Source organism: Hakea prostrata, chromosome 6, assembly GCF_041222555.1.
Source record: "Hakea prostrata isolate BN-2017 chromosome 6, UWA_Hpros_2, whole genome shotgun sequence".
NCBI lineage: Eukaryota > Viridiplantae > Streptophyta > Magnoliopsida > Proteales > Proteaceae > Hakea > Hakea prostrata.
This window is the reverse complement of record NC_142605.1, coordinates 4,256,972-4,282,707: the sequence shown is the minus strand read 5'-3', so window position 1 is coordinate 4,282,707 and position 25,736 is coordinate 4,256,972. Positions and strand designations below refer to the sequence as shown.

Genomic DNA, 25,736 nt, shown 5'->3' with positions numbered 1-25,736 from the left:
TCAAATTCCTTAGCCAAGCATTGAGTCAAATTTTGTTTCTCTTTTTCTTCATTTCTTGTCACTATTATGTCATCAACATACACAAGTAGTGCCGTGACTCCCCTAGATGATGAGTGCTTGATGAACAATGTATGGTCTCCTTGACTTTGCTTGTAACCCATACTAATCATGACTTTAGTAAATCTGCCAAACCATGCCCACGGTGACTGTTTGAGTCCATATAAGGCCATTTTTAACTTGCATACAATATTAGCAACTAAATCCTTCTCATAACCCGGTGGAACCTCCATGTAAATTTCTTCCTTTAGTTCACCATGCAAGAATGCATTTTTAACATCAAACTGTTGCAAGTCCCAACCATAATTTGCCGCCAAGGATAGTAAGATTCTGACAGTATTCATTTTTGCAATTGGAGCAAATGTTTCAAGGTAGTCAATCCCGTAAGTCTGGGTGTAGCCCTTGGCTACCAAACTTGCTTTGTACCTTTCTAAAGATCCATCTGCTCGATACTTCAAAGTATATACCCCATTTGCACCCCACAGGTTTCTTCCCTTCAGGTAATCTTACAAGTTCCCATGTTCCATTGCTTTCTAATGCTTCCATCTCCACATTCATATAGCTTGCTTCCACTCCTTATTGGATAAAGCCTCAAATAAGGTGTTAGGAATGGCAATGGTGTTTAAACTTACCAGAAAGGCTCTATGAGATGGGGGAAAATGTTTAAAGGACAAGAATTGGGCAAAAGGGTACATGGGTTTCGTTGTGCATTCTCTAGTGCCTTTCCTAATGGCAATAGGAAGGTCTAGTTCATTACTATCTGTGGGCTCATCGAATTTGGTTTGTAGTGAAGGATTAGTCATTTATACCTCATTTCCAGAATTTGGATTGGAGTCTTGAATTTGCACTGATTCTGGAACAAGATTCTTCTTCCTTGAGAACACCTTTCCTTTGCCAAATCTCACATGCTCAATATCAGAAATAGGCTCATTCATTTCAAAGTTTGACATATGTTCCTGTTGTTCACAGTTTGACACAAGTGAGTTTGACACAAGTTTAGGTTGTTCACAGTTTGACTCAGGTGACATAGTGAAGTATTTGGGAGTGAACTCTAAGTCAAATAAGGAATTCCCATTATTATCTTCCATTATTGAATGCTCCCCCTGAAGATGAGGTGTGGAAAAATAAGACTTATGTTCATGAAAAGTGACATCAATGGAAACATAGAACCTTTTTTAAGGAGGGTGATAGCACTTATAGCCCTTTTGAGTGGAGGAATATCCTATAAATAAACATTTGAGTGCTCTAGGATCTAATTTACCCCGATGTGGTCCATGAATATGAACAAATGAGACACCCAAAAATTCGAGGAACAAGGTTATTTGTCGTTTTTATGTTTGGGTAGAACTGGGAAAGGACATCCATTGGACTCTTGAATCCTAAGACTCTCGAAGGCAGCCGATTTATGAGATGAGTTGCTGTGAGGATTGCTTCCCCCCAAAATGACTTAGGCACATTGTATTGGAATAGGGAGGCTCTAGTTACATCAAGAAGTTGGCCATTTTTCCGTTCAGGTACTCCGTTTTGTTGTGGGGTATCAACGCACGATGACTCATGTATAATTCCCTCCCTTTGAAAGAATGGAGTTAGAATTTGATTGAAATAGTCTCTGGCATTATCAAATCTAAATCTTTTTATACTAACTCCAAATTGGTTTTTAACCATGGAATGGAAGTTGGGAAGAAGACAACTAACATCGGATTTGTTTTTTAGTAGAAAAATCCATGAGACACGAGTGCAATCATCAATGAATGACACGAACCACCTAGCCCAAGACACATTAGGAATCCTAGAAGGACCCCAAATATCACTATGAATGAGATAAAAGGGGATGGAACTTCTTTTCTTGCTTAAAGGAAGTGGTACATGCTTGTGTTTAGCAAGCTCACACACATCACAATGAAACTCATCGACATGTATACCTTGAAACAAAGAAGGAAACAAAAGACTGATTACCCTAAAGGAAGGATGTCCAAGTCTGTGATGGTAAAGCCATATTTTTTCTTTATTGGTTTGAGAAGGACTACCATTAGTAGCATGTGATTGGCTTGGTGCCTCAAGGTAGTAGAGTCCATCCATTTCTCTAGCATGTCCAATCGTCCTCCCCGAATCCTTGTCCTGAAATATACAATGACTATGGTGAAAGACTACATTACAATGTAAATCTTGCGTGAGTTTCTTCACATAAACGAGATTTGTAGATAGTCTAGGAACATGTAGGACATTTTTCAAGGTGAGGGATGAGTTGAGCTCAATATTTCCAGTTCCAGCCACAGTAGTTAACGAGCCATCAGCAGTAGCTATCTTCCTACTACTTGGACAGAGAGAATATGTGGTGAAAAGATTTGGTGAGTGTGTCATGTGGTCAGTTGCACCTAAATCTATGATCCAGGGGCTTGGAAGAGAATTACTAGAGACATTTAATCCAATAGAAAGTGGAAACTCACCTAAATATGCCAAAGAACATGTACATGGTTTTTTGTTAAGGTTGCTCAAAAGAGTTTTTACACGTTCTATGTCCTCCTGATTTAGGCTAGCAACCTCTTTATTAGTGACTTCAGGTTGCTGTGCAAATGTAACATGCGCCTGACCATTATTTCCAGATTGCTCTCCTTTGTGCCGCCACTCTCGGCTAGGAGCTTTATCATGAAGTTTCCAGCATCTTTCCCGTGTGTGACGAGCTTTCTTGCAATAGGTACACCATAGATTGTCTCTGTTTTGCAATTCTCCATTCTGCAGATTTTTTATTTTCTGATCAAATGCAATCCCGAAAGTAACCTCTCTTGGTTCTGACATACTCTTTGTAGGTGCTTAAAAATAGTATGTGAAACAGTAACCAAAGATGCAATAGAATGACAGATAAGGCGGAGAAATAAAAAATCTGTGTTTTTTAGGTAAGGAAAAATAAACAGAATTGAGCTGAATAAAGAATGGCGATAAAGGCCAAAGGAAGAATAATCTCTATGTGGCGGAAACACTAGAGATTAAAGGCAATGAAGGCCTGAAAGCTGGACAACAATCCCAAGATTGGTTGGCTCTGATACCATGATGAAATAGGAATTGAAATGTTTGATTCTTCAATATCTTATTCAGAACTTTACAATCAATATATACACAACTACTATTTATGAAATAGGAAAGAATATCCTACCTAGAAGATTAGAATAAATAAGAAATCTACCTAGAATAGAAGATTACAATAAATGAGAAATCTACCTAGAATAGAAGATTACAATCAATGAGAAATCTACCTAGAATAGAAGATTACAATCAATGAGAAATCTACCTAGAATAGAAGATTACAATCAATGAGTAATCTACCTAAAATAGAAGATTGCAATAATAAGAAAAATACATGTAATAGAATATTACAATCTGATCTACTTAGATTAAAGATACTAATAAAATATTATGATATGATTCTAAGATTTCCACAAATTTCAAAAGGATAAACAATCAACACCCCCCCCCCCCCAAAAAAAAAACTCAAGAACAAAATTTATATTTCACCAATATTAAAACATTACAAAAAGACAACAATGCAAAAATATTCATTTTTTTTGCTATCCAAAATGATATTTTCATTAAAAATAACAAGAAAATACTAAATAAGGTTTGATCCATCATAAATCAGATTAAAGCATACTTGGATTCTTCAAAAGCTGGCTTTTTGCACTATCTAATACCAAAATTCTCATAGAAAAATAAAATCATTTGACTAGTTAAATTTCTTAAAGATGAATTTTATTTAGTTATACTATTTGGCATTGATAGGATTTTAATATCTATTTTTGCATACAAGCTTATATAATTTCAATATGTTATGTGTGTCAATCAAAATGACTGAGAATGACAAAATGCTTTGTTTGCCACCCTACTGTGCACCTAGGAAGGTCCTTAAGCACTGTGATTGCTTTGCAGCCTTGATAACTATGATCTCAATTTCAGTTCGATTTTGACCAGACCAAGCTATAGAGGACACTGTTCAGCAAGTTTTCGACCTCAACTCAAATTCTGCCTCACTTCTCTCACTCTGCTATGAAGGAAAAACATCTCCAACTGAGGGTTTTGGTACATTGTTTAGGCAAATCTCACATCAATAAAAGATTAAAGCTTGGATATTCAAGATTGAAGCTCTAACAACAAGAGAGGGGCTTCAAGATTAAAGCTTGAAGTTTCAGCCCACACTTCTTTCAATACTAGCTACTCTCAAATGGTAGGACTTGTTACAATTACATACACTTTTATTTGTTTAATTTAATATATGTCATGTTCGAAGTACCTTACAATTATAAAAAGCTGTCAAACCAATAATATGCATGAGTATTGATGTTATCTCCACCTAAATTGGTATATGGTTTGATTTTTAAAATACATAATGCTTAATTAACTTGTTTTACACCTCTAATTTAAACACGTATAACAAATATTGTCAGAATAGTGTAGGGTATATCTTCACTAATCAAGATTCTAGACTGCTCTGTTTCCCCCCCAACCCTTCTTGGGTATGGAGGAAGATCCTCTCGTTGCGTCCCCGCGCCATCTTAGCTATTTCTACCATCATCTCCTCCGGCTCCTCCACTTCCTTTTGGCTTGACCCGTGGCATCCGATGGGCATTCTCTATAACCACTTTGGTCCCGCATTGTCTATGATTCTCATATCCTCAAGTCCACACCCCTCTCCACTATCATCTCTAATGCCGGCTGGTCCCTGGTCCCCCTCCCCTTTTTCCTTCAAGTTTGGGATTCCCTCCCCCCTCTCTCCAACTCCCCAAATGAACTTACTGTTTGGCTCCCTTCCCCCTCCAAAACCTTCTCCACTTCCTCCGCCTGGAACCTCCTCAGACCCCACAACCCCAAACCCCCTGGCCTCCTTTGGTTTGGTTCAAAAGAATCATACCCCGTCACTCCCTTACCTTTTGGAGAGCCCTTAATCTTGCCCTCCCTACCCAAGCCTTCCTTATTAGCCGTCACATCCCCACCAACCCCAACTACATTCTTTGTTGGAATGGTTTGGAAGACCTAGAGCACATTTTCTTTTCTTGCCCTTTCACTAGATCCATCTGGGGGAAAGCCCTTGCCACCATTTGGCCCCATTTTAGGTGATCTTTCAGGTTTACTTGTGATTGGTCTTGGATCTTGAGAAACTTTTCTAGCACTTCCATTTGCGATTGGATTGGTGAGCTAATGTTAAGTGCCTCCATCCACCAACTTTGGTGGGAGTGCAATCTTCGGAGATAGACCTCCAAATCCCGCTCCATAGACAGGATTTCGAACACCATCTATTTTGATGTTTCTTCTAGATTGACAGCTATCCCCCATCTCCCGGTTGATGATACCCTAAGGAACAGGCTCATTATTGTCTCCTGGGGTCTAAGTTCTTCTTTTCGGTCTTCTTCTTAAAGACCTTGTTCCCCTTTTACTTTTTTAATATAATTATTTATTCATCCAAAAAAAAAAAAGATTATATGGTTTGGGCTCTGTAATTGTTTCCCTAGAATCAAGGTTAGCCAAGAATCCTTTCCTCCTATGAACCAGCAAAGTAATTAACAAATCTAGGAATGGAGATTTTAACAAACCCAGAAGGGATGTTAAATTGGAAAAGTTAGGGTTTTGGGTAAAGATGGGGATCAACAAAAATCTAAATGGGTTCAAGAATTGAAATGGTAATGAGTTTAAGATTTATGGGGGATCTTAGGAACAAGTTAGGGATGGGCACATTTGTTATGGGTTGGTTAGGGTTCCAACAAATCCCGATGGGATGGTTTCGAGACACCTAAAATCAATGAGTTGTAACAAAAAGAATCATGGAGTGTGTTTAGTGATACCCTGACCTACCCTACGATGATCAGGGAAGCCTGTAGTTGGGTATGGGAGGGTTTATTGGCTTCCGTAGAGGGTAGGGAAGGGGCTGGGGATGCTTGCGCAAGAAGGGAGATGGGTGGGGGTGAATTCTTGATGGAGTCACAGTGAAGGGAGGTTTAGGGCTGCTATACTTGTTTGATTGGAAGAAGGTGCTGTGAATAATGGACTGCTGCCAGAATTAAAGATCTGACCCTGAATTGAAGAAGAAACTCTTTCTAAATCAGTTGTGGCCCTCCCAATAAGACCACGGCCTTGTTTGCCTCCAAACAGAAATTTTTATACATCAATTCAACTCCCCTTTTCAATGAGGTATGGTGGGATATATATAACGTTACAACTAGAGGGAAAAGACTTGGATCCAAATAAGGAATAACTTGAGTCAACTAGAGAATCCTTTTATAGACTAGGATCCCCCTTACAACTCAATGAAGAATAACCCCACACAAAAAAATAAAGAGGAATTTTAAAGAAAAACAACGTGCAATATTAAAGCTAATTATCCAAAAGGAAAATCTCACTTTAAAATGGATTCCAATTGGGACTCTGACACTAATTAGGACTCTATCATAACTTACAAAATACTAATCCAAATAAAAAGTTAAAGTAGATCCGTGACCCATGGATCCAGGGGGTTCCAACCAGGTCCCTTTTGAGCCCCAAAGGGCTGAAAATGACCAAAATACACCTCAGTTATTCAACCAGCTTTGGATTGGGCCTTTTGGGTCTAGGTTTGGGCCCAATTATAGGGGGGCTCAACCCTTCTTACATCAATTCGTCCCTTCTTGAAAGCATTCATCTCCTGATGAATGTGCCTATCAAATGCTCCTAGATCGATCCTTCTGGAGATGTTCAGTGTGAACTCATCTTCACATCTTGTAGTGGGAGGAAGTAAACTCGAAGATTATATTCCTCATCTTATCCCATTGCTAGAGTTTTCTCTTGGAGCAGTACTAGCAGCAACATACCTGGAGCCTTCTTTTCAAAGAACCAAGGCAGCATGATAAAGTCAACATGTTTAGGTTCAAAATTAGCAATGGTACCCCTGGGGTCTTCTCTTTTCGCCACTTATGCCTGTATGGTTGTCTTGACAACATCCCAATGGGTCTCTATGGCAACATCTCCAAGCTTGTTTCTTCATATCAAGGGTCGGAGGTGCATAGTCTAGATCTTTAAGAACAAGGTCTTGATCTTCAAGGGCTACTAGGGGAGTGCTTTCAATTACCTTCTATCCTTCCATTGTGCTAGCCTGGATTGCTTTGATCTTCACTCCTTCATGAACTCTTTCGAAGTCAAGGGAATGATGAGTGTTACATAAGGTAGAAGCTAGATTAAACAACTCTCCTGGTGCTCCTTCAAAATTTCGGGGATGGTGAACTTCTGATATGGGAGGTACAGCTTCAGGCACATCTCCAGCCAGCATCATTGCTTTGCTCTTGTCCCTGTTATCGATCTCCTTTGTCACTATCTCTGGTAAGAACTTCTGGATCAGTGGAGAGGGGCTCATCTTCTGGTGGTGGAATTCAGCCTTGGTGCTTGTAGTGGTGCCTTGGTTGCCCTCTTGACTAGGCCCTTCAAATTCCCTCAGTAGACTACACTTCGGTTGTCTTCTTGACTAGGTCCTTAGATTTTAGAACCACAAATTGCAATGTTTTGGTACTAGGCTCCATAAGGGTTGAATTGCAGACCTTTCTTTTTTCTGGCCTCCTCTTGGAAGTTCAAGGGGAGTAAGATAATTTTCTTCCCATGGTAGTTGAACATACAAATATTGTCCCTCCCAAGAATAAATACATCATTATCAAATAGCCACGGTCTCCCTAGAATTAAATCAATAACTTCAATGGGAACCGCATATTGGCATTCATGCTAATGCAGCTGTTGTAGCTGCCTTTCAAAGACTAGTAGCTGATCAGCTGACGCCGCTCTTGTAGCAAGCTCTGTTAGGGCAGCTCTAGTAGCTATAGTTGCACCAGTTGGTTAGTAAGAACCTCCCTCTTCGGCTAACCTGACGCAGCAAGCAGAGTTCACTATTCACCAAACTTCCTCAGGATAATAATGAATTGAGAAGACCCACTCGATATAGGTTGGGATGTTCTTCTATTGTAAGCTTGGCCTTCTGAATAGAGAGCTCAAACACTACATTAGAACTGCACCCACTGTTAATAATAGCTCTGACTGTGGCTTTTCCTACCTTCAATCGAGTATGGAACAAACTGCTCCTCCACCTTCAGTCTTCCTCATGAGCCTCAGTATCCAAAATCTTGGAAAAAATGTTTATGGAAGGACCATACCCAAAGTAATCTTCAATAGGGGAGTTTTCATTTAGCCCATCCATGGCTCTTTCTATAGTATAGTCATCTATCTCTGGCTTCTACGGGTTCCTCTAGCTCTCGGTGTTGTTGGTTAGTATAGCTCTAATACAAAACTGATGAAACCACAATTCTAGGGTTAGGGTTTTGCTATTGTTTCCTTATAATTAAGGTTAGTCCAAAATCTTTTCATCTTGTGAACTAGCAAGGTAATTAACAAATCTGGGAATGGGAAATTTTAAAAAACCTAGAACGGATGGGTAAATTGGAAAAATTAGGCTTTTGGGTAAAATGGGGATCAACAAAAATCTAAATGGTTGCAGAACTGTGATGTTAATGAGTTCAGAATTTATAGGGGATCTTAGGAACAAGCTAGGGATGGGCAAATTTGTTTTGGGTTGGTTTTGGGATACTTAGGGTTTAACAAATTCCTATGGGATGGTTTTGAGATACCCAAAATCAATATGGATTGTAGCAAAGAAGCATGGGTGCATTTAGTGATACCAAGATTCACTTTGGGGTGATCAGGGAAGCCTGCAGTTGGGTATGGGGGTTTCTTGGCTGCCGCAGGGGTGGGGGAGGGGCTGGGGATGCTTGCTCAAGAAGGGAGATGGGTGGGGGTAGGTTCTTGATGGAGTTGCATGGTAGGGGGATTTAGGGCTGCTGTACTTGTTTGATTGGAAGAAGGTGCTGTGAATGCTGGGCTGCAGCTGGAATTAAAGATCTCTTACTGAATTGAAGAAGAAACTATTTCTAAATCTGCCGTGGCCCTCCCAAGAAGACCATGACCTTGTTTGTGTCCAAACAGAAATCTTTATTCATCACTTTACAGTGAGGTACAGTGGGCTATATATAACCTTCAATTGGAGGGAAAAGACTTGGACTCAAATAAGGAATAACTCGAGTCAACTAGAGAATCCTTTTATAGACTAGGATCCCCCTTACAACTCCATGAAGAATAACCACACACAAAAAAAAAAAAAAAAAAAGAAGGAATTTTAAAGGGAAAAAAATTAGCAATATTAAAGCTAATTATCCAAAAGGAATCTCATTTTCAAATCGATTCCAATTGGGACTCCCACATTAATAGGACTCTATCATGACCAACAAAATACTAATCCAAATAAAAAACTAAGATAGATTCGTGACCCTTAGATCAAGGGAGTTCCAACCAGACCCCTTTTGAGCCCCAAAAGAGCTGGAAAATGACCAAAATACCCCTGGGTATTCGGCCAGCTTTGGATTGGGCCTTTTGGGTTCAACCTTGCATTGCATCATTGTAGACTATCAACATAGGATTGAAGTTAAAGTCCCAATTTGAGAAAAATGCACCATCTCATCAATATGTTATGAGAACTCAGTTTTGTGGCGTGGCAAAACCAAGACCTAAAACCATGTATATAAATTTTTTATCATCCTTATGCTAATCAGATGTTGAATGAAAATCTGCAGGAATGAACTAGCTAGAGCTACAGTTGAAGTCCTAGGAACATATGCTGCCTTTAATTTTTTTCTTCTTTCCTTAGGCATTACCTTTAATTACAGTGAATAAAAAATGGAGTTCTATTGGTATTACTCACCTTAGTCCTTCAAATCTTTATAAATAAAAATATGCCAGAAAAAAAAAATTATATTGTTGTCTCAAACATGCTAAAAGATGATTCAGATATGCTTCCCAAAGTTACATTTTGAATTACATCCAGAATCAATTTCCTCCTCTCAATTTGAATCAATTCCAACTTAAGATTCATCTCAAAGTTACTCAAAAAGATCATGAGTGCAAATTACCAGTCCAATTCCGATACCAAATACAAACCGTCCAATCACCAGCACAAAAAATTCAGGTGCCAAAGCTGTTATTAGAGCTCCAACAAGATACAGCAAAGAGGCCAGAATCAACTCACGCCGTCTTCCTACAGTTAAAATTATATGTTTCAGATTTAATTAAGTGAAACTAAAAATCATTACCTCAAAAGTAAGACAAAATGCTTCTCTTTTTTTTTTTGGCAAGACCAAAATGTCGACGAAGAGCAAACCTAGAAAATCAGCAACAGTAAAAGCTAAAACAGAGCCAATCAAGGCCCCGTAGAGTGAACCGCTGACCTACATTCCATTGAAACACCCAATTAATAGGGAAATTAAAATGAAAACATGCTAAAAACAGCCCAGACTTTTCTGCAATGAAGAAATAGTAGCAAACATTAGACATCAACTTACAACAAGCCCAACTTCGACAGAAGATAAGTTGTTCCATGTGGTTCCACTTAATGTGGATGACTGCAATGAAAAGAAAGCTATTAGATGCATAAATTGTTGAAGCCCGCATAGGATTCCTCAAGGAATATATAGATTGCCACCATGATCAACTCATTAACTGTGAAGTTATCATACAAAACTAGAGTTACTGGCATTCACTTCATTTAAACCAAGGCAAAATTCATAAAAGAAAGAAAAATCTCAACCAAGCAAAATAAATTGATTTGTGCTGGCACAAGATTTCTAATTTGGAAATGCTGAGAGACAAAAATTACCTTCTCTGACCATCATTTATTTTCAACAAGAAGATTAAACTATATATGAAAAGACTTATAGTTTGGGTATTTGTTTGATTATCAAACAATCATACTTCTGGTCTCAGATTCTTGACAGGGGTTAAACTTTTTAACCACTATCAAAGTAGAAGTGTGATTTTGTGATACAGCATCACATAGATACACAAAGATTACTACTTGTTCACACTGCCCTGGCCAAGAATCACTCATGGACCAAATAACAAACAACCTCTAGTAAGTAAACCTTTTGAGAAACAAGCACAACTAGAAACATGCAAGATGAACATTGGTCACCTCAGCTTAACACAAGTAAAAAGTGAACACAATAGAGCAGATGCGAGTAACTAACTGATCTTGCACTTATTGTAAACAACAAAGTGAAAAAGAAAAGCTCTGTGCCTGATTAAAACTAGACTTTTGAGCTGGCACAACTGGATACTAAAGCACAAGGAATAATCAGTCTTCTGAAACTGAAATCTTAATCATGTAAGAAAGCAAAATCAAATCAATTGACATGCTATGCCAATGCAGAGAAATGATATATAGTGAGTGGAACAAAATCATTAGCATCTAAAAACCAGAGAACATCAATCAGATAATACCTCTAAAGAAATTGTAGCACCAGATGTGGCCCCAATATCGTAGCCATAAAGTAGTCCTCCAAAAGCTGGGAATAAGAACCTAAAGCTTATAGAGTTACTCACCACATTATATTCATACAAGAGATACAAGGATAATATATAGTTTCACTTCAACAAAACCAAAAACACATAATCATCTAATATGTATATCATAGCCATAGATACAATCTGTACCGCAGGATGTAAGCAATGTATTTGTGCAACTTTCCAAGTTCTACAGCATGCTTGCATGTCACATGTAACAACTGACAAGTCCTTATTACGTGATGGAGATAATTAAAGGATTACGACATATGTACCAATTCATGAATGAGGAACAATAAAGAATATCTAAAACTCAAAAAGAGTGGACTCTACCAATACTATCAATGTCAGATGATAGACCCAAAAGAGTATTACATCTTCAACTTTGTTAATAGTGTGCACCAGGTTGTACAAGCATTAATGCATCATTCGCATATATACCCTTGTACTCAGTAATACTATTTTGTTAGCTTTATGGATGATTTCTCCCCATTCTACTTAGGATTATTTGTTGAAAGACTGGTCCCAATTTATCATAATTTTCAAGAATTTCTATCAAGAAATAAAAACTCAGTTTGGTGTGTCTTTTAGGTCATTCATTTCAATGATGCCCATAAATATACTCAAAACTAATTTTTGTCTCGCTAATGGTATGGTTCATCAAATCTGCCAGATCTATTATGATCTAAATGAATGGTGTCAATTGTTTCTGGAGTAATACAATATTAACTGTCTGTAATATTCTTAACCGCATGTCATTGTCTATTTCAAATGACAAAGATTCTTTTTCAATTTTTTAAGAAATAGATCGTTCTTTCCATACCTACCCAAAGTGTTTGTGGTTTTGTCTGTTTTTAGTCCATACGCTTCAACATGCTAACGACAAATTGTCTCCCTGGTCTATTAAGAGTATTTTTTATATTTACACTCAAACCCAGAAATGGTAAATGTTTTGATATGTTTTTAATAAGAGATTGCTGATATCACCTTCTCTGGAAATATTCCTATTTTGTCTTCTTCCTTACCCATAATCAATAATGAACCTACCTGTCACCTTATACCTTTCACCAAACCCTTCCAAGTTTAAACAACCACGATACCATCCACCTTACTTTCCACCACTACATCTCCATATGATCTAGCCATGCCATCTGTTCCAACCACCACTATTCTTCCATCCACTCAACTGGATTCTGATGCTGAAGGCTCCACTGACTTATCAGTCTCTGCTCCTAAAGGTTGTCATTCCTGTACTTAGAAGTCTCACAAGTCACAAGTAATCTACTGTTTAGCATATCCAAAAGAATGTTTCCGTTTCTCATCTTCCACCCATTGTATTTTATTTTTCTTTACCTCTATCTACTGATTGTAAACGATTTGGTTACACAAATGATGTGTACAGCAAGGGGTAAATTTGGATAATGTACAGTCCCTCTTTTGGCCTAGTTACTTGCACTCCAAGGCATCCACCATCTTCTTTGGTTTACTAACTTCAGTTTGTCTCTTTCTGTTTTGGTCACAGACTTGTAATCAGTTTAGGAAAGTTATTTTCTAAAACAACGATGGTTATCATCATAACTATATGCTGCACAAGGGGGAAAGTTATTATGCACTTTACACAACTCTCCCACCTCCTTTCCATCTTCTTCTCCTCCTTTCTTCTTCATCTTCTTCTTTTGCTGGTTATCTGATGCTACTTGTCACATGGTATTAACTATTAACGCATTACGCAAACCAAAGTTGAAGATTAATAAATGCTATTTTGAGAGTCTCCTCAAGCAGTCTCTCATTTTTACCTACTACAGCTCTTGCTGCCTAGATTGAACAAATTCTCCTAGCTGGACTGGTGCTCCAAGCATGTACCACAGTACTATGAGTGTTTCTGATCAGGCTATCCAAGTCTAAATCCCTGCAGGTTCATGCCTATAGTTTCTATTTTCAGGGCAGCTTTCCCCACTTATTGAAAAGCGAGTACTCACTATTGTTGTAAGTCAAGAGTTTAAGTGAGAAGGGCAATTTTATCAGGTGAGATGCTTTTATTTTTCTAGTCCCATATCGGCTACTCTTGTTTTCTTTCTTTCACATTATTATATAAATAAAGGCCTGCTATGTCACATGGCATAAGTCAGGATTCATTCAGTTACTTCAACATGGCATCAGAGCGAGGTCTGATCCATCATTGAGTACCACCTTTCCCTTTGTTCTTCAAAAAGGGAGATAAGGGAAAGAAACCATCGCAGGAACAAGAACCAGCAACTAAATCACAGGAACCATCTAAAGCCATCGCCATCTTCGCAGGAACCATCCAAAGCCATCACCATCTCCTTCTGCCTTTTTTCCCATCGCTGCAACCATCCAAAGTCATCGCTGCAACAATCCAAAGCCATCACCATCACTTCTGCTGCAACCTAAAACCTATCACCAGAACCACCCCCTGTTATCTTCTTCCTCACTTTTTTCCTTTTCCATCGCAACTTCAAAAGACCCCTTCACCATCACACCTTCAGAAGCCCCATCACAACTTGACCCAAACCATGCCAACCATTGAGACCATTGAACCAAACCAGAAATCAAACCAATGAACCCAAACCAAATCAGACCAATGAACCCAAGCCAACCCATCAAACTCCTTTTGGTGTCGCAGATTTTGAAGGCTGCTTTAGATTCAAAAAAAGGAAAAAAGAATTATGTTCTAAACCATATTTTCGCCCACCAAGCCTATTTTTTCTTAGTAAGTGATCTGTGATAGTTCCTCTGATGGCTGACCAATTACCCCCCCCCCTCTTCTAGTACATCTGATGAGCTTCCCGTTTCATCTATTCCTTGGGATCATGATCTTTCTCCTCTTCAGATGACCACAGTCAAGCTTAATGGGACCAATTATCTTCAGTAATCTCATTTTGCTTCCCTTGTCGTTGATGCTCGTGGTCTGACAGATCATCTCGATGGAACTACTACTAAGCCTTCTACTCCTGGTCAACAATACACTAAGTAGTATACAGATGAGTTTTTGGTTATGGGATTTCTCCTTAATTCCATTGAACCAAGCATAGCAAAAAGTTATCTCCTCCTTCCTGATGTTACCACTATTTGGAGAATTACACAAGATGCATATTCTAAAGTAGGTAACGATGCACAGTGTTTTGACATCGAATTTCTATGGAAAATTTAGCCCAACCACTACTGCTGATGTTGCTGCTTATTAGAAGAGGGAAGACAAGCTCCACGTCTATGATTTTCTGGCAGACCTAAACATTGAGTATAATCAAATTTGGGCACACATTATTTCCTAGTAGCCATTTCCTTCTTTAGAGCAAGCCTATGCTATGGTTGATACTGATGACAGTAGACGGACAACTATGGTACATACACAGACTCCTTATAGGTCTGCATTAGCTGTTGGTTCTGGTAGTAATAAGTCTAGCTCTGGTGATTCTAGGCCCTCGATAAAGTGTGAATATTGTGGGGAAAAAAGCCATACAAAGGAAAAGTGTTGGAAGTTGCATGGACGTCCAGTAGATTCACGTGGAGGAGGTTGGATGAAACTAGGGGCAGCAATTCAACATCTGCAAATCAGGTGACTTCAGACACTCTGAGTACTTCAACACCTCTTTCCTCAAATGAGCTACAACAACTTCATCAATTGATGTCCAGGCTTGTTGTATCCTCTTCCGGACAGATTCCTAGTGCGAGTGCATCTATTGTTATATCCAGTACTGATTCCTAGCATTCCACAGGTATTTTCGATTGTCACAATGTCAACTCCATTTATCCCTCCTGGATAATTGACTCTGGGGCAATCGACCACATAGCAGGCTCATCCTCTTTATTTCATACTTATTCACCTGTTTCTTTTGCCCAGGATGTTCGAACAACTAATGGATCTCTTTCTATTATTCACCTGTTTCTTTTGCCCAAGATGTTCGAACAGCTAATGGATCTCTATCTCCCATCTCTAGAACAGGTTCCATTATTTATTCTCCTACACTTACACTTTCTTCTTTTTTGCATGTTCCCAAATTTTCGGCCAACCTTAAGTCTATTAGTAGCTTTGCACATGATATGAACTACAAAATAACTTTCTTCCTTCTCATTGTGTTTTTCAAGACTTTGAAACGAGGCGTGCGATTGGCAATGGTAGACAGAAAGGGGTCTCTAATTATTGGACGGATTTCCATCAACTTTTTCTATAGCATCTACATCGTCCTCTCCTACATTAGTGTCTTTATTGCAGTGGCATAATCGGCTTGGCCACATTCCTTTATCAGTTTTGTCTAGATTATTTCATGACTTGGTTAAACGATGTTATTTGAATGATTCTTGTTGTGTTGCTTGCTTTTTAGCCAAACAAACTAGACATGTTTATCCTATTTTTAATAATTGTAGTAATATTCCTTTTACTGTTATTCATTCTAATGTGTGGGGTCCCTCTCAGACTATGTCTATATCTAGTCATCGATGGTTTGTTTCCTTTATTGACTATTGCACTAGATGTATCTTTTTCACCAAAAAAGTGATGTGTTTTTTTTGTTTTCATAATTTCCATAATATGGTTAGGACTCAGTTTGGGCCCATCGTAAAAATCCTTAGGACTGATAATGGGACTAAATACACGGGTGGGGTTTTTCCCTCTTATCTTGCTAATCATAGGATTATACATCAAACTAGTTGTGTCGATACCCCTCCCCAAAATGGGGTGGCTGAGTGCAAGAATAGACATCTTCTTAAGGTAGCACAGTCCCATATATTCTCTATACATGTGCCTCCTCGTTTTTGGGGTGATTCAATTCAAACCGTCACCTATGTGATTAACAGGATGCCTTCCCGCATCCTAGATCAGCCTTGTCCTCTTGACGTTCTTTTAGGGACAGCCAACTTTACAGTTCCCCCTAAGCTATTTGATTGTGTTACTTTCATTCACAACCATCATAGTCTTGGTAAGTTAGATCCCCGTGGGTACAGTGTATATTCTTGGATTATCCTCCTACTCAAAAGGGGTATAAGTGTTAACATCCTGAGTCTCGTCATTTCTTTTGTATCTATGGGTATGGTTTTTCAAGAATAGGTTCTTATCTTTTCCCCTTCTCCTCTTCAAGGGGAGAGTGCAAGTGAAGAAGCTTTAGTGTTCCATGAGATTCCTCCTGAGGTTCCTACTGTTGAGTCTTTTGACAAATTCTCTTTTGGAAGATGGAGTGACTAGACAGGAACAATTGGTGGCAAGGTTAACAAAGTGTTCACCTAGGCGCACCTAGGCGGGTGTCGCCTTGGTTTTCTTTGCCCTCTATCACCTTGTTGCCTTAACAACCATGGCTAGTGGATGATGTGCAAAGGGAGACTAGACCTTTGAAGACCTACCAAAGGAAGCAAAAAATACCCCCTTCTGAGCCACGCCAGTTGAAAGCACCGACTCCTAGTCCTGAAGAATTCGCTCCTCCTGATGTGTCTATCTCTAACCTTGATCTACCTATTGCTTTGAAAAAGCAACCACATACTTGTACTAAACATCCTATTTCTAACCATGTCTTATATCAATCCCTATCCCCAAAATTTAAGAGCTTTATTTCCTCTTTGTTCTCCACCTTTATTCCTAATTTATGGCAGTAGGCAGTATCTCACTTAAACTAGAAGAAAGCTATAGATGAGGAAATGCAAGCCCTGGAAAGAAAAAAAAAACAAAACGTGGGAGTTGGTGTCTTTGCCTACAGGAAAGTAAACCGTTTAGTGCAAATGGGCGTTCGTCATAAAACACAAAGCAAATAAAACCATAGAAAGATATAAGGCAAGATTGGAAACCAAAGGCTTCACTCAGACCTATGGCATTGACTATCAAGAGACATTTGACCTTGTTGCCAAGATGCACACAATTCAGGCTGTTCTATCATATATTGTGAATCAAGGGTGGAATCTTTAGCAATTAGATGTGAAAAATGCTTTCCTACATGGATAGCTTCAGGAGGAAGTATATATGGGTGTGCCTCCAGGCTACTCTAGCCTTGAAACTCATGGGAAAGTGTGCAAATTAAGAAAAGCCTTGTATGGACTAAAGCAATCCCCTAAGGCATGGTTTAGAAGATTTCATAAGGCTATGATCTCCTACAGCTACAGGCAAAGTAATGCATTATGCAAACCATACTCTATTTGTTAAGCGGAGTGCTTCTCATACTATAGTACTTCTGGTGTATGTGGATGATACTATTATCAAAGGAAGTAGTGAGAAAGAAATTACAGCCTTGAAGACTTTATTGGGGGACAGAATTTTAGATAAAAGACATAGGCAAACTGAAACATTTTCTTGGGTTAAAACTCTCTCTCTCTCTCGGGGATGTTACGATGTAAACCTGTTACGACCCAATGGAGCCCAATCATCACTTGAAGGCAAAAGAAGAAAAGTTGGTGGATAAGACTAGCTATCAAAAACTGGTTGGGAAGTTGATCTATCGACACACACCTGGTCCAGATATCACTTTTCCAGTCAACCTGGTCAATCAATACATGCATGATCCTTACTATTCACATCTTGATGAAGTGTATCACATATTGAGGTACTTGAAGGCATCCCAAGGAAAAGGCATCTCAATCTCTTCCCATGGGCATCTTAGAGTTGAAGCATATACAGATGTAGATTGGGCAGGATGTCCAGATGATAGGAGATCTGCCTCTGGTTATTCTACTTATTTAGGGGGTAGGTAATCTAGTGTCATGGAGGAGCAAGAAACAGGCCGGAGTTGTACGGTCTAGTGCTGAAGCAGAGTTTAGGGCCTTGGCTCAAGGCATTTTTGAAGTAATATGGTTGAAGGGTCTTCTTCAGTAGCTTGGGACACAGATCTAGAAGAACTTATATGGCTATACTCTGACAGCAAATCAGCAATCCACATAGCTCATAATCCAGTTCAGCATGACAATACCAAACATGTAGGATTGACAGGCATTTTATTAAGGAGAAGATTGAGCCTGGCTGATTCAGATTTCCTTTGTCACATCTGATAATCAGTGTGCTGACGTGTTCACAAAGAGTTGAGCTTCAAGTTATTCAGTATCATTATTAGCAAGTTGGGTATGATAGACATCTATGCACCAACTTGAGAGGGAGTGTTGTAAGTCAAGAGTTTAAGTGAAAAGGGTAGTTTTATCAGTTAGTATGCTCTAATTTTTTCAGTCCTACATCGGGTACTCTTGTATTCTTTCTTTGACATTATTATTATAAATAAAGGCCTGCTATGTCACACTGGCATAAGTCAGGATTCATTCAGTTATTTCAACACCTATCTGCCCTGCAAATGTTGCAGCCATTTTGAACTTTTGTTCACCTTGCCAAAAGAAGAGATTGGATCCTACTTTGGAGGCATTCTGGTTGTTTGATTAACATGCCTTGATACTCTACTATATGCTAGTGGATTCTCTGTTTCCTCAGCAATTTTACTGACCAGAAATCAGTCCTACAGATTACTCAGCCTTTGTTATCGACCATGTTCTATCTGGATCCTATTTGTTGTATTGCTAAAAGTTTTCGCTATAGTTTGGACTATTTGAACCTTCTGTGTCTCAAGGCCATGATCCTCTCTGTTTTTCCACTTCTAGAACTCTGTTTCAAGGTTGATGCAGATCCATGCACCGAATCTGACTCCTTTCCTTCGAAATCAACCTAGGGTTTATAGACATAGGTGTTAGGCTTTTGTCCCCTAGGTTTATGTGGTCATGGGCCTATTCTGTGAGCATTAAAGTTAATTGTCTAGGCTACATTAATTGTCATTGATTAGTTTAATTGATCTAATTATGTAAATCCTGTCCAACTTAATTTCTAAGGGTAGAATAGTCTTTTTCCTGTGTTTTTTTAAGTGTCCAAGTCTAGCAGAAATCCTAGGTCTAGTAGGACTTTAAGTTCTATTTCTCTTTGGAGTTAAATTCCTATTTCTATTCTTTTTACCAAAACGAATACTTCCAATTTCTATTGAGTTGTAAGGCTGATCAGATACCTATTTACATCTCCAAGAGGGAAGAAAAAAACTACGGTCTAATATTACTAGTAATTCTCCAACTTTGCAGCTGACTCTTTTGTACTTCGCTGTTCTGAGTTAAAGTAGTGCTTCAGTCATGGTAAACTATCTCCAAGGTACTTTATAAAAGGTTTGTGGTGAAGACAAGTCAAGATCCATCTTTTGGTTGAGGATTCAGTCTACACAACAACTTCATCATATCCATATAGCTACATATGCAAGCGTCTCCTTCCAGGTATCTGGCAGCTACACCCCATCCCCTTTCTCCTATCACTTTTTTTTTCCCTTGAATTTTTGGACTTCCAAAACACTGAACATTCAAGGTTGGCTCTTCAACAAACCATCAAATCTGTCATCAAACTCCAGGCACATCATTCCACCCAAGACCTTGAAAACTAAGAACCCCCCATATCTACCAGTTTTGCCACCCAAACGCAGCCAAATTTGGAGGATCATATCGCTATATTCCCATCCAAGTTTCAACCCATTCTGACATGCCCAACCCTGGATGCCAGAATGTTTCTAGAATTCTAATACTTCCTAAAACCCTAAAAGCAAGAACCCAGATCAGCCCAATTTGCCCATTGTAATATCATCAAACTTGGAAGTCAACCCCCTACACCATCATTTACACTCACTCCAAGTTTCATCCCTTTTGTTTTAAAACCTAACCTTATCACCTTGAAGCATCACCTAACAACCCCATACAAGATTAATCACACTTTTAACATAATCTTCGACATTAGCCTCAAAGCTACCCATATATGATATACCCGAAACCAAGAAACCCTCCCATAAGCCCTAACCATAATTACCATTCCCAGATATTTTGTCCCATAAGTTGGTTTTAATCAAGATGTTAGAAGAACTGCTTCTTTGATTATCTATAAAATCTAGGACTGTCAACAGTGTTCTACCATCCGAAATTAATTTTACTGCTGCCACCGTCTGGTTCTTCTTCTCCATGGTACCTTGCTGATTTTTGGGAGTAGCTCTACTACTTTTTTGATTCATATGAATGACTCTAATAATATCACTGATTTATTACATGTTCAAATCACTACCATCAAGTTAAATGGCAGTATCTAACGACCTTACAAGGGCTCAAGCTATACATGCCTACATTCATGCCAAGGAAAAGATCAAGTATATCAATGATGACCATCCCCTACCTAATCTAAACAGAAGACCAAATCAGATTATACAGCAAATCCTACCCAAGTAAATGGCAGTATCTAACGATCTTACAAGGGGCTCAAGCCTGCCTACTCATGCCAGGAAAAGATCAAGTATATCAATGATGACCATCCCCTACCTAATCTAAAAGACCCTACTACTATTGCCCCATGATGAGTAGATGCATGAAAACTCATTTGCTAAAATCTGGTTACAAAACAGTGCTGAACCCTCTACCACAGCATATATAATATTTCATATCCTTGCTAAAGGAATTTAGGAAGACCTTCATGAGAGCTACTCCCAAGCTAAATAGCAAACTTATGAACTGTATGAGAAGTCCTTTCAATTTTCTTAGGGAGAGAAATCTTTAATGACTATTTCAGTGCTTACAATAGATACCTGGAGGTTTATATCCCCCCCCCCCCCACCCCAAAGAAAAAAGATAAAAAGTTACCTAGAGGAACATACAAATGTACCAACCTCTCACTCTTAACTTAGACTAACTAAAGCAGTAACAGGCCGAGTTCCATATTGCAAAGCTTATGGCTGACCTAAACCAGGACCATAAAGCAGTCAAGAATCAATTGCTTACTGAAGAAAAGGTAGGCTCGCTCAAATTTTTGGCTTGAATCAGTTGATTACCACATCTTTAAAGGCACCTACTGTTGTCCATCCTTAGGAGAGCTGAGCTTCCACTGCTGAGCGTGGTCGAAGTTCAAATAGATGAAATGGTCATTTTTCTGGCTACATCCATGGTTCTGCTAGGCATGGTTCTAGTGGACTGAAGCCTAGTAAACCCTCTAGCCATTGCACTTGCATTGGGAAGCAAAATCATAATGTTGATGCATGTTGGGCAAAATATAGCAAACAGACTTGGGATAATAAGCTAGCCCATATCAATGTATAATGTATTAATACTATGTTTATAACATTTTGGCTGGCAGCTCCAACATTACATCTGCATCAGTAGATTCCCCCAAGATCTAATGTCTCATGTGATGATTAGGCCATGCTTCTCACAAATTTACAACAGTTTGAAGCCACTATAGCCTCAACTGTCACTACTACTTTGGCCCACATAGGCAACTCTTTTCATGTCATTCTTGCTGATGATCTGCTGCTAAAGAAGCAGGTAATGGTGTGGTATCTCCTACTAGTTCCATAAATCTGTCTCCAGTTCCTTTTGTTCCTAAACTTCACTAAGCTGGTTGTCTATCAGTCAATTTACCAAGTATTTTAACTGTTACATCACATCATTTACTTCCTCTTGATTCTTAGAATCTACTGTCAAGGAGGACAATTAGTGAAGGGCTTGAACTACCAGGCCTGTACTAATTAAAGGCCCCAGACAATCTATTGATGTTGTTAACTCTACTACTAAGACTCCTCTTCAGTGGCATTTTCTCCACATGGTTCTCTATCCAAACTTCAGCTAATGGTTCCAATTTGCTAGTCTACCTTCCTGTGTGAAGCTTGTGAACTAGGAAAGCTTCATAGATCTTCATTCCTTGCTCCTAGTTCCTCCCTATTTTAATTATTTCATTTTGACACTTAAGGCCTTTATTGGGCCTGAAATAGACAAGGACTTTCTTACTGTATTAAATCCAGATCAAAGGAAATAGAAGAACTAAGAGCAGACCTAAGAAAACCTTAAGAGAAGAGGCGAGAAAGGATATCCATAGTTTAGGCCTTTTATCTAGTATGGCCTCAAATAGAGCTGATTGGAAGACAAGAATTCATGTACAAACCCATATAGTTGGACAAGGCTTGTTGTTGTTGTTGTTATTGTTGTTGTTATCTTACTTTGTTAATTGAAAGATCATTCACAATTTGTTTCCATTCTCCATAGCTACTATAATGAAATAAAAACCCAGTTTGATCCTTCTGTTGAAGCTTAGCAGGCTGAAAATGCCCCTTGAATATGTTTGAAAAGATATTTCTGGTTATTGTTTACCCAAAGTGATGACCATTAGACAAGTTAACCTTTATATAATCAGTATCCGATGCCACCATTCCCAGGTATCATGAGGCTGTATCTCATACTAGGTGGAGAACTGCAATGGATATTGACAATGAAGCAGATAAGGGAACCCAAATTGAAGAAACTATGTTAGCATGCACCACAATAACTAACGATCTACGAAGTCTAAAACACAGAACAAACCAGAAATGTCTAGCACGTAACTTCCAATGTCTTACCATTATTCCATTTGTTGATAATAAAAACCCGTTAAACGATCACAATTCAGAAAGACATCAACAAATTTAAGAACAGAAAATACAATCGCAGGAAACAACACTCACGGTAATACCGCGGCAAGAAGAGAATAACTTCTGTCCTGACGATTCCTCTCAGCAAGAGGCTGCCTTTCAGGGTCAATCTCCCCAGAAGATTTCCCCCCCTAAGAAACAGAATCACATTCCAATCATTCAGTGCTTCAATGAATCAAAACAAAGTAAATTCATCTCTGAAATGCTTAAAGCTGTGAACCCATTAAAAATATTGGACCGAAAGAATTCAATTTGATCAACAACCTTTCCAAAGAAAGAGAGACTGGATTGCCCCTGATCAGTCGCCATTGTTTCTCCGGTCTGACACAGCCCTCAGCTGCTCAAACAAGCAACAAAGGAGAAGCTATGGGAGTTGCAAATTCCAATCAGTAGGGCACTGCTCCTATTTAATAGGGGTCTACTAGATAAGGGTTGGTGGTTACTGGAAAGAGACAGAAGAGTGAGGGTTGGCACAATGCCTGCTAATTGTCGCTGCTGTTGCTACCAGATACACAGATTTTGGTAAGTTTTGAAAAGGAAAAATAGCGGTCATAACCACAGCACGTCGGCCGCAGTGGACTCGTAAGATTGACGTCGTCTTTCTTGTCAGAAAATTTGGTAATTTGGATCCATGGACTGGCAGACGAGATTACGTGAGCACGAGAGATGTTTTCAGTCACACAGACGAAGTTTTCATAAATTTACCCAGTCCACCATTCATTTCATTCATTTCCTTGTATGTATAATATGTGTCCCGATAGGTGGTTGAAATTTATTTATGAGTTGGATAAAAAATTTATAATTAAATTAAAAAAAATAGTTTAACTTGTAAAGAACCTCGATCTTCTGATGTAATGTTGAGACATAAAAAATAAAAAAGCATTTTAAGGTCTTTTCCATTAGCATTTCAGGATTAAATAAAAGGAAAAAAAAGAGTGGGGGAAAGGGACACAGACGCGGAGGGGCAAGAAGTTGAATCTCCGGTCACCCCAACCGCGGTGACGGGACGGACGAGTTTCACCACGGGATTCTGTTCGAGTTAATCTCGGATATGTAGCCCTAAAAGAGTTTCCTCAATAAGATTATTTAACAAAAACTTCACACTAAAATCCGTTAAGAGTTTTTTTACCATGAGCTCACTTAAATGGGGTTTAAACTATGATTTAGCCCACCTAAATGCAAAATATTACTAGATGCTCCCTTTTTGCTTTTTTAAAAGTTACTGGATATAATTTTTTGTTAAGTTTAAATGCAAAACAATGTATTTGGACTTATGTGTGGTAATTTGATGTTATTACCCTTTCCTCTCACTCATACTACCTAATCCTTAAATGGAGAAAGGGATTTTCTCTCTTCACTCATCTTTTACCTACCCTTAGACTGTGTTTGTTTGCAAAGGTGGGGTGGGGAAAAAAAGATGGAAAAAAAAACATTTGGCCCCATGTGTAGTGGGGTGAGGGAGAAGGAAAGGAAAGGAAAGGAAGGGTTTTATAGAAAAGAGATTGTGGCGTGGGTCTCACTTTTTACTTTTCCAAACTTTTCTACAAAATCCCACCAAATTTGTGGGATTTTAAAATGGCTTGGGGTGGGAAAGTTGGGCTGCTAAATCACCAGACAAGTTTTATTGAATCAAAGAAACTTGTCTCTCACTTTCCCATCCCAAGTGATACGGAGAAAATATGATCGAACCGGGTTCATACTTGGTTTGATCCTCGACCCCGGTCGAGACAGAGGAAATCGACTCGCTCCTGAGCGAACCGGATCCAGAAGATGACTTGTTGAGGAAGAAAACTAATTCAGCTACAAGCACGCCCTAATCCAACTTATGGATTAGGGTAATTACCCTAATGATGGCAGACTCAAATTGACGGTTGTTGCTTATCATTATCGAAGGGATAATCATCGCATAACCTAGAGAATATCTCAAGAGTCCTCTACTAGTCCAAACTAGTAGAAGTCTATCACTCAACGGATCTAACTGTTAAGATCCAACGACTACCCGAAGAAGGCTCGAGTACATCCAACGAAGGAGATTTGAAGGTACACTCTATATAAACCTCACTGGCTTACGAGGTGAGGGACAGAGACTCATATACACATTGGTAGACGTAAACTATCAAAGGCTCACGATCTAGATCACCTTTCCCAGTTCTTCATTCCTTAGCTCTGTGCTTCTAGCAGAGCCGTTTGTGATTAAGTTCATCAACTGACTTAGCCTTCGGAGGTGGACTCCCGACCCCAGCGGTCGGGCCACGTATGACACTTTCGTTTTGCAGGTCATCACGAGGAGATCTAAGGGCTGAGCAAATTTTGGACGCATCATTTGGCGCCGTCTGTGGGAAAGACTTGTAAAGCCATGGTGACTAGATCGGACAGCAGCCGCTGCACAGCGCGATTCCGGTGTTCAAATCCCTGGAGTGAATAATCCAGACGTTCCCAAGGGAAGCCAACATCCTCTTGAGGTAGATGGTGGTCAAGGAGGACATAATCCTCCAGATACATTCCAAGATCAATTGAATCAGGTGAAGATTCAACTCTTGGAGGTGAGTCAAGCACTCCGCGTGCTCACCAGACGAGTGGTATTACCGCAAGAACTTGATCATCGCGATTCAGGGAGGCGTGCATTACCACGTGATCAAAGATTGGCTGAAGATCGGAATATCGGTCAGAACTTTCGTGAAGGTGACCGAGGGCCTAGGAGAATTGACGACCAACCTAGGTGGGACGATCGGTTCAACAAACCGCAGGAAAGTACAACCGATTCAAATACAAGGTTGGATACGGGGGTGAGGACTCACTCTCCGACTGTCAGACGAACCGTTTGTGATGATCGAGCAGTTCGCGATG

The 25,736-nt window shown here is 39.2% G+C and overlaps 1 protein-coding gene across 1 annotated transcript in view; it reads right to left on the bottom strand.

The window, feature by feature from the left end:
* LOC149012137 (D-xylose-proton symporter-like 2) overlaps positions 1 to 23,605 on the bottom strand; it is a 60,150-nt gene extending 36,545 nt beyond the window's left edge. The window contains exons 1-6 of the mRNA XM_089158102.1: positions 23,154 to 23,605; positions 22,923 to 23,020; positions 11,383 to 11,461; positions 10,446 to 10,505; positions 10,265 to 10,331; positions 10,017 to 10,141 (exon numbers count right to left, since the gene is read on the bottom strand). Of these exons, the coding sequence (XP_089014228.1) occupies positions 10,017 to 10,141; positions 10,265 to 10,331; positions 10,446 to 10,505; positions 11,383 to 11,461; positions 22,923 to 23,020; positions 23,154 to 23,198 (474 nt within the window). The 5' untranslated portion in view covers positions 23,199 to 23,605. The remainder of the gene's footprint in view (positions 1 to 10,016; positions 10,142 to 10,264; positions 10,332 to 10,445; positions 10,506 to 11,382; positions 11,462 to 22,922; positions 23,021 to 23,153) is intronic.
* Between the last annotated feature and the right edge of the window lie 2,131 nt (positions 23,606 to 25,736).